Source organism: Channa argus, chromosome 11 (assembly GCF_033026475.1).
Source record: "Channa argus isolate prfri chromosome 11, Channa argus male v1.0, whole genome shotgun sequence".
Classification (NCBI taxonomy): Eukaryota; Metazoa; Chordata; class Actinopteri; order Anabantiformes; family Channidae; genus Channa; species Channa argus.
In genome coordinates, this window is record NC_090207.1 from 18,040,858 (window position 1) to 18,050,660 (window position 9,803).

The 9,803-nt window shown below is 40.4% G+C and overlaps 1 protein-coding gene across 2 annotated transcripts in view; it reads right to left on the bottom strand.

Moving 5' to 3' along the window:
- The window catches only part of bmp1a (bone morphogenetic protein 1a), a 29,407-nt gene extending 19,865 nt beyond the window's left edge, over window positions 1-9,542 (bottom strand). For both annotated transcript variants that reach the window (XM_067519870.1, XM_067519868.1), the window contains exons 1-2: window positions 9,156-9,542; window positions 127-240 (exon numbers count right to left, since the gene is read on the bottom strand). In XM_067519870.1, the coding sequence (XP_067375971.1) occupies window positions 127-240; window positions 9,156-9,300 (259 nt within the window). In that variant the 5' untranslated portion in view covers window positions 9,301-9,542. The remainder of the gene's footprint in view (window positions 1-126; window positions 241-9,155) is intronic.
- Between the last annotated feature and the right edge of the window lie 261 nt (window positions 9,543-9,803).

Sequence of the window (9,803 nt, forward strand, 5' to 3'; positions counted from 1 at the left end):
AAAAATTTTAAAAAAAAGTGTGATCAGTTAATTTTAGCTTTTTGTTGCTATTTTAATTACAGTGACCATCCAAAACAATTTGACTCAGTGCTGAGTTGTAATCTTAGTAGTTTCTATTGCTATTACCTGTATCTGTGTGATTAAGAGTTTGGACGGTTCTCGTAGCCAAATCTATTATTCTGTCCACTTTAAATGATCGCAGATCCTCCTCATCCAGAGCAATGTCTCCCAGAAAGGCAGCTGAAACAGACAGAGACGACATGTCAAAATACACAGAAAGCAATTCAATAACATTTGTTCCCATAGGTTTGTGACACCCAGTAGCCTCCAGCGCTTTCTGCTGCTAAGTTTAGTAGGCTGCATGGAGGTCCAGTGAAAGCACTGGAGGAAGGCCCAGAGCATGTAACATTAATAAATTATGTGCCCCTTGTTTGCCTCCATTTACCAGTTCTTTGCAGTGAAATAGAATTCTGAATATAATGATATATTGGCTCAGACATACAAAAGTATGCAACATATTGCTCGCAGCTTGTGAATATTAATATACAATCGACGTAATTGACCAAGTTCAGCCCAGATTTTAATAAAAACAACAAACTGTCTGTCTACCTTGGACCCCTGGGATGAGGTATCTTATAAGACATGATGAGACACAGACACTGCCTCAGTGGAGTAATATGGGGCACCTTGAAAAAGAAATAGCCTTTTAATGAGGCCAAGGAGAGGGGAAATAACCAAAAAGTCCCATCTTAATGGGGAATGTGCTTTATGGGATTCCTTACCAAGTACTCCTATTTCTGTAGGGAATACACTGGGAGTACTTGCCACATAGAAAGGACTCAGTTATGCAGACTTAACACAAGCGTGTTTCCAGAGTTTAAGGCCCGGCATGTATGCAGGAGTAACGGGTGTAGAGGTTTGGAGGTGTTCGTGGTGATGCAGATTTTGGGGGAAGAGAAGTCCATATCCGAGCAGTATGGACACTGAGAAGTGAAGAAAGCTAGAGGGCATATCCCTCCTGCCCGCACTGCAACTCCATATAGAAAAAGCAGATGTGACGCAGAGGAAAAATGATGTGGATGTCTGTTTGGAGGTTAGTGTGGTGAAACGGCATTCAGTGCCTCACCCTTAAACAAACAACCCTTACTGTGAAATAACCATGAAGATAAAAAATGTGTAGTTTTTGAGGCAGGTCATTTTTTTTCCTCATCCTTTTAGCATATAGAAAAAATGTTTACAGTTAAAAAAAAATCTAAGATGAAAGAAGGGACAAAAAAAAAGAAATGAAAAGTAAAAAAGAAACAAAAAGAAAATATACAAAAAAATAAATCTCGGCTTATTTCCCTCCCTCACAAAGACAAGTATTATTGAAACAATCTGGAGCTGGATTTTGATGGATGCAAGCCAGTCTTCCACCCTGCAGGTTGTAGAGTATACACAGCAAAATGACTGTGTTGGGGTCAGTGTATAATGACAGCAATAAGGAAAGGTGTAGACCACTGCTGACAGGACAGGGCAAGAACAGAGGACAGGCTTAAATTCCAGAGGTCAAACGGATCTTCTTATTCGTGCTGGCAAAACAGTCCAATTCATTCCAACCAAATCCCTGACACACAAACACACACACACACACACACACACAGAAAAGACCACACAATCAGAACTGCAAGTGATGGCTATTGGCAAAAACATCACCGATAAGGGGCGTCTACCCAATTTTGTGCAATGTTTGATGTGTATATTAGAAATTACATTTGTAATTTATCACCTCATTTTTGATTCCTAGAACTGGTTTTCCCAGATTCCCTTAGTACTACAAAGGACAGACAGTACTTGAACATTTCATAATTTCTAAACTGATGCCAAATAAGACCTTAAGAACTAATAAAAGGTCTAAGGTCTATTTTTTTAATGAAACTCTTTTCTACTCCATACTAACTCAGAAAAATGCGTTTAAATGTAGTGTTGATTTGCCCTATATTAGCAGTACTATGTGCTTTCTGCTCATGGCTGAGTCCCAGTCATCCACCACCATGCTGGAGACAGCCAGGATAATCCAGCGTCATTGTTCTCAGGCAACAGTGGAAATTGAAGTGAGCAAATTCGTGGCCCCATGGCATTAGGAATCATTTCCCCTATGCGCAGCAGTCGTCCTGGAGACGCTGATACAGGTTTATGGAAAGACTTGCATGGATTGTGAATTAATCCCCTTGTCTCTTGGCTTTAATTATCCACAGATACATGGTTCAAGGAATCTTTTGTATACAATTTCAGGCTGGGATTGAGGACAGGCTATAGAAAAAAGTGCTAAACTCATCTAAATAGAGATCATTGCAATGATAATATAAAAACAAAGACGGATGTGTTGTACAGTAGATTAAAGCCCAGTGAATGTGACAGATGGCAAGTTATCACCAGTGAGTACAGTGCTTTATCTCTTTCCAAACATTATTCATTACCTAAATGACAACAGCTGCAGTGATAACACTAGCATCTATATAGACTATGCAGACCTAAGCTATCTAGCCAACACCACAACCTCAGTGAAGAAAGCCCCCTGCAGTGCCTCTAATTTATAGAGCTGTTTTAAAAAAAAAGAAAAAAATAGGGACTCAAACATAAGCCCCTCACCCAGGTCCATGAAGGACTAACAGAGCATCTTCACTAGAGGGATCACTGTGAGGTGTGGAAATGCCACACAAAGTGAGAGGAGAGCTCTCCAGATAGAAGACCATTGGCTCTCCTCTGCCCTGCATGGAGGCTCTATACATCTACTGGTGAAGGAACAAAGCACAGGCCACCCTCAGAGAAACACACTGCCCTGGACATTCTCTGTTTAGATGGAGAAACTAACTATAACCTGAGACGCTTCAGACCAAAGAGAATCAGTACAAACAGGAATAGAATCACCAACAGCTTCTTTCTAGCTGTCAGAGTGGTTGCTAAGGACATTCAAGCTGGGGTTAAAAACGGTTAAGAACCCTACCCCACGTTGCAATGAATGTAGACTCCCCACCTTCAACCTCCCCAAATTCAGTTCGGGAATATGCATATGCACACCCAATGCAAACAAATTATGTTTCAGTATTTAGGCCGCATCACTGCCACTTTTTGTTTATTTCATTTACTCTCCTGTTCCAATGTGTAGCATACAATCAGGTCAGTACTTGGCGCAGTACCTGACATAAGTTGTATAAGTTGTAATATCAACAATCAACATATTTTTTTCTGGTGTCTCTCATATAGATAATAGCCATCTTACTGGGTTATTACATAGTGCAAAATTGTTATATTTAATTTGCAAAATCTCCCTCTCTATTCATCTGTTGCATACTGCATGGATAATAAGCAAAATATTATTCTCTTAAATGCTCAAAATTCTTTTTCACATTATGTTGTCAACAGGCCTTGTGTCATTTTAAGGAAGTTCTTGTTCAGTAGCTGCTTTTTATTACATATGAACTTTTTCTTTACACATTTTTCAGTATGTGTGTTTGTGTTAAATCACATATTGCAAAAAATGGAAAAAAAAAACGCAGCAAGAACATTTAATGTACTTGAGTTATATAGGCATTTTAGTTTAAAAAGTCCTACTCTTCCCCACCCCCGTCATATAATTTTTTTTAAATTTAATCTGAAACATCATAATCCCTTTTATCTCAGACTGCCCATCCATCAATCAGCATCCAGTCAGATTACACAATATTTCAATCACATTAACGCCATTGATTTGTGTAATGTCCTAGCCTTGACCTCTGTGGTGTCAAGTTCTCCAGGACTATGTCCATAAATGTCCTTTTGTGAATACTAGACTACAACATCTGTCACTGAAACCTGCATAAACATCAATACCGCTGAGCCACCAGGCCCTCTATAGACACCAACACCACTCTATACTTAAGGCTTAACTGCAAGGCCACGGTTTTGTCCTCACTGTCCTCATACAGATGTTAAGACAATCTTTCCTCATGCAAGACTTAATGATAAAGGATGAGAAAGACTGCCCAATATGTAAACCTGAAATGCATCACAAAAGCCTGGCACCACCTTTCACAGCCTGTGCTTGGTAACAAATGCTGCATTTGAATTCCAATAGAGACCAATAGTGTATTGTGTTACAGCGATTACCATCTGCTGACAATGTAAGTATCACTTTTGAGGTTTTATTCTGTACCAGGCCTTTCTGCCAGATGCTAGCTAGCATAGCCATTGTCCCTTTGCACAGGGTGTTAAAAACACAGGAAAGTGGAAACCTGCACAAAATGAGTACAGAGAAAAAAAAATCAACTAAGGAATGATGAATTGTACAACACAGGCCAGCTGTCATGTAATTATGGTACCTTTTTTCCTCTGTAAAAACATCAGCTGTTTTTTCGTCACCAATGCTTACCTTGACATTTCTTAACTCTGCAATTTGAACCCAGGCGGAAGAGGCAAAGAGGAAAAAGAGGAAAAAAAAAGGTCAGCTTATCAGCCCTCAGCTCATCTAAAAAGGGTAACTAAAGGTGTAATTGGAACAGAGTTTCTGGCTACAGCCTGAAATTTGGGTAATTCTTTCCCAGCAAAAGCTCAAAGTCTCATCTGTAGACCAAGTACTGTCAACACAGTGCAGCTTCAATCTTATTGACAAAACGTGAGGACTTCAGCTGCAAAAGGGCACACAGCAAGAGACTGCCTCACCTTTAACATTTCACACTCCATCAAGCCCATTAGCAGATTGGATTTCCCAGCTCATCTATGCCACTGATTACTGATACACTCTAAAGCCTGTCGAACCCCTCCAAATGATTCATCAGCTCACCAGACATTTGTCTTTTAAATGTCAGCGATAGACATAAGCTCCTAACACAGCTGATTAATTCACTGCCATACTGCAGGGATTTTAAACTTTGATAAAACTTATTTTGACCATCCAGACTTCAAATTTCTAGTGTGGACAGAAGCCTAGCACATACTCACACAGTCTGGTGTGAGGAAAAAGCAGCTTTTCTCAGAACAGATGCCCAAAGCAAAACTTTAAATGGGTTTGTGGATGAACTAAATCTGGAACATATCGTCAACGCTTACCATAAATAATAGCTTTCTGCAGCTGAATAAAGCTCAGTACTCTTTACAGGTTAAGAAATAGAAAACACTTCTTATGGATTAACAGCAACATAGCAGATATGTATTATTTAAAAGAAATACAGAAAAACGAAGTAGTGACTGATAAGCTGCCCATTATCTTAGGCTAATTGGGCATCCTTTCAGCCATTTAAATTAGCTCTCCCAAAGCATGTGGTGTTACTTAGGCTCCGCACCCAGACTTTGTATTAATGCAAGATTAGTTATCACTTAGCTCTGACAAACATAATGTTTAAGTTAATGCACCAAGATCGTGCCAATAGATCAGCTCGCTAATCACCTGAAGCCTGCAGAGAGAAAGAGGCAGGGGTCCTGTATGGTTTAAAAAAAAGAAGAAGAAGAAAAAAAACAGTTTGGGCTGAGCTACAGCCTGCATTCCATGATAAAAGAAAAGCATCTGCTTAAGTGTTGCTTGAAGGCCCTATCACAAAGTTCAACAGACCGCCCTATCACATTGCCAGAGCAGGACTGGGAGATGCATTGGGATAATGAATTTCATATGTTTGTCATCTTTTTTCATTGTTTTCAGAGACTCAGATGACCCACCATCCCCCCACCCACCATATAAATCATGACTGTGTAAAGAGATGAATCACATAAAAAACAACTTAACTGTTTGAAATTTGTGTTGGCATTTATGAATAATTAGATTATTGTCAGTAACAATGGCTTTTTTGAGGATATGTACAGCTTGAGACACTTCATTACATGAAAAACAGATGTGGGAAAATTAAAACACTCAAAAAATCCGGCTGTTTGATTTAACTAACCAAATTAAAGTCAATGCTCTACATTGAGTGGTGAGAAGAATGATGCAAGTCTGTTGGGACCAACAAATTCTTTAGATTATGTATACCCTTGCAAGATGTCTCTCAAAAGATCTGGACTCACATAGCTTGAGCTGGAGTGGCACAATCTGAATGGCCTGGCCTCCACATTCGAGCCGTGCTTTCCCTTGGCACCGGGTGAATGACCTACAATCCACTGTATGTAAAGGGCTCAAGCCAAGCAAAAAAAAAAAAAAAAAAGAGCCGGTGGCCCAGGGAGATGTGGAAACAACTTGAATAAAAAAGGGACAACAGAAGAAGGGGTTTGTTCAGGTTGCCCTGTCTGCTTTTAAGGCCACAGGAGACAGGAGCTTAATCTCAAAGCCTGTATGCAAGGTTTGAACATGTACAACAGACTGAACAGACAGACAGTGCTGTTACAGGAGTCTTTAGTAGATTAAGATGTCTGCTATATGAATTAATTAATACATACAAGTCAAACCAGTGACAATGGGAGTGACTGGTTCTCATCCATTTTTCATTTTGAAAATGAGTGGATCTAATCTCAAAGGGTTGTTAGAGTCTTAAATGACTTCCTGGGATGCTGCCAAGTTTGAGTTCTGCAAACTAAGGAATTTTCCACTGGTTAACTTCCTAAATAGTCGGCATTACCTCAGTGTTATTGCACTGCTCACTTCAATCAATGCACATTTCTGTCATGTCTGCTAGTGCAGCGGTATTTAATCCTTTAAATATTTGACTAGGTTTTTTTATCTTCAGCTGGGTAAAAGTGCCATATGAGCGGTGGCAAGAAAATGAGGAGCTGCCGAGTATGAAAACAAGTCGTGTTGTTCTTCACAAGCACCTGAAAAGGAGTCATTATATTCATAGTAAAAAGGACAATAGGAAAATAATGTTAAAACAGTTAGTAAAAATCTGACATCAAAGAACAGAAGGACAGTCTGACAGAGGACAAGCATGAAATGCACTCCTCATAAAGCATTACTGCATTAGAAACTTTACACAGCTGTAAGCATTTTTCTGAGCGGAAGTAGCAAGACATAAAAATTCTGACCTGAGGCCAAAGACAGCGATCAAATAGACTTATTTTTCAACTATATCACTGCAGTGAGGAAAAAAAAGAAACTTAATCCAGCAATGATCTATACTCCTGCATGTAATGTAAAGTGAAATTTGTTGTCTATTGTGACAACTGAAAAGGGAGTAAATGGGAGAGCAGAGAGATCTTGGTATATTTTTCTAGTAGAAAGGAGAAAAGCAGGTGGGTGTTGGAAGAGCTGGAGAATGGGAGGGTTAAAAGAGTGGGAGTTTGTACTTGTGACCGTCTCCCAACCACCTGTCTGTGGACATACCCTGAGGAAACCATAAACAAACCTGTACTCTATTCCAATGACACTTAAACCTGGATTACTAATAATGATAACATCTTTACAGGCAAGGCAAACACCAATGCAGAAAAGGGATTATTAAGCGGGGAATTCCTCGCTGACAAGTTTCTGTTAAAAATAAATAAAGAAAATCCACTTTGAATATAAACAGTGTCACTGACCCTTCGTCATTTTTTTGGTCCTGTAGTCTGGAGTCATTTGAACAGTGCGTAAGTGTTTAGTAAATCCAAACAAGTGATGCAAAACAATCTGTTATGACCACTTGAATGGCTCAGTGTAAACAGTGAAGCAAACCATGAACCAGACCACCTTCTTCCATTGGTCCGTGGTCTACGTCTGATGCTTAAGTGGCAAGTGTAAGTGTTTTTGGTGGTGGACATGGGTCGACAGGCTTCCTGACTGGTCTGTGTTTAACAGCCCCTTACACAACAAACTGTGATGCGCAGTATGTTACGACACCTCTGTCAGAACCAGTATTCACTTTTTTAGCCATTTGAACTACTCAAACAGCTCTGACAGTCATCTAGCGATTATTAGAGTTGATCAAATCCTATCACCTTCCTGTGATTTCTGCTTCCACCTCTCAACCTCAGGGACAAAACGTTAATTTGTCGCCAAATATATCCGACCAACTTCCAGGTGCCATTGTAATGGAGGTAGTCAGTGTTATTCACTATACCTTTCTGTGGTAATAATGTTATGGCAGATCAGTGTACATGAGGTATAGTTCACCTGCAGCTTGATCTTACTTATGTAAAACCACAATCTTCCTTGATTCTTAATATTCTCGGAGGAAAGATGAAGACAACAGATAGGTGGGTATCTGAAGGTTGCAGGGCTAAACTCTATTTTATAATCAGCCTTCACACCAGAAATTGCCAATTGTCAAGTCAGTAAGCTCTTCCAGGACGTTAGAGGTCATTTTTTACTGAAGCCAACCCTCTATCTGTAACCTGAATACTTTCACCAGATGGAAAACACAATCTGTTCAAACTCCCCCAAAGGGATTTGGCAAGACAGCGGGTTCACAGCACAGGGAAAAAAAAAAGATTACAATGATAAGTCTGATATGCTGTAGCCAAATAATGGGAAAATATGCAGGTCTCTTCACAGCAGAACAGAAACAGACACACTTATATTTTGAGCCAACAGCCAGCAGAATTATGTGTGCATAATTTCTAAGCTCCACTGTACTCTCCTCTCCCCTCCTCCACTTTGTTTAGTGGCCGTGTGAACAGCCGGTGGGGGGAAAAAAAGACTCTTGTGCAGTGACAAAAAAAATAAAAATAAAAAATCAACCAGAAACGGAGCAGAAGTCTTAAATTTGAAGACTAGTTTTTTTTTTTTTTTTTTTTAAATCAACAGCTCAAGCTTTTTAACAATACACTGCAGACAGTCTGCCGGAACAGCTTGGGCGCATTTTGAAAAATAAAAATGCATTTGCCACAAAGTGGAATCGAACTTAAGAAAAAAAAAAAACAACTCTTTCGACCAAACTTTTCATGTCTTGGGAAATGTATCCAGAGACTCATCTTTTTTTTATTGTCATTCTCCAGGCACTCTCCGTGCTGGGTTAGCCTGGGCGACTAAGCGTGTGCTTTAAATGTTTCAAACTGCACAAACTATGTCACTCAGTACAAAACAAATGCACATAATGTTCTCTCAATGCTTTTAAAAACTACAGCCACCACTGTCATCGCTCTGAAAGCGTGTCCCTGGCCGATGCGTGTGAGCTCCACAAACACATTCGTGGCGTTTCTAGCTCCACACTGATGAGGTAAAATCCCACAGCGTAGCCACTATTTAAAAAAAAAAAAAAAAGGAAGGAAAAAAAAAAAAGGAAGAAAAACCTCACCAGCTTTACAGGGATCCTTATAGTCGATTGCCTCTGATGTGGCAGTGGACTCAACATAGTAGCCTGGATCAATCGCGTCCAAATCGATCGCCAAGATCACGCCGAGACATGATAGAAGACACACACATCTCGCCGCGAGATCCATGATTGTGGTGGGGGAGACGGCGAAAGGCGAGGGATAAAGGTAAAGGAAGAGAGGGACAGAGGAAAGAGAGAGAGGAAAGAGTGAGAGAGACAGACAGAGAGACAGAGAGAGAGAGAAAATGGGAGGTTTTTGGGGAGAAATGAGATCCTCCGGAGGGCGGGTTTTAAATCCAGCCTCTCTCCGGTGTCTTCTTGGCTCTGGGGGCTGTGGTTTCTTTTCTCAGCCGGAGCTCCAGGCTTGTGCAGAGTACTGCCTGAGAAACTTTGATGATATGGCAGCTCCACAGGGGCGGTGAAAATACCGTTTCACTCGGCGATGCCCGTGTGCATTTTTATTGCTCCCTCGTCGGTCACCAGCGGTCCCGGGAGACAGGGACTGTAATTTGCTTCACTAGATTGAAGCTCTTTATGGAGATTGAACGTTGTGGGGCTAGTTTCGCCTCCCTGTCTCCCGCTCCTCGATTTAGAGGTACAGACTTTATTCCCATTTTAAATCGAGCGAAG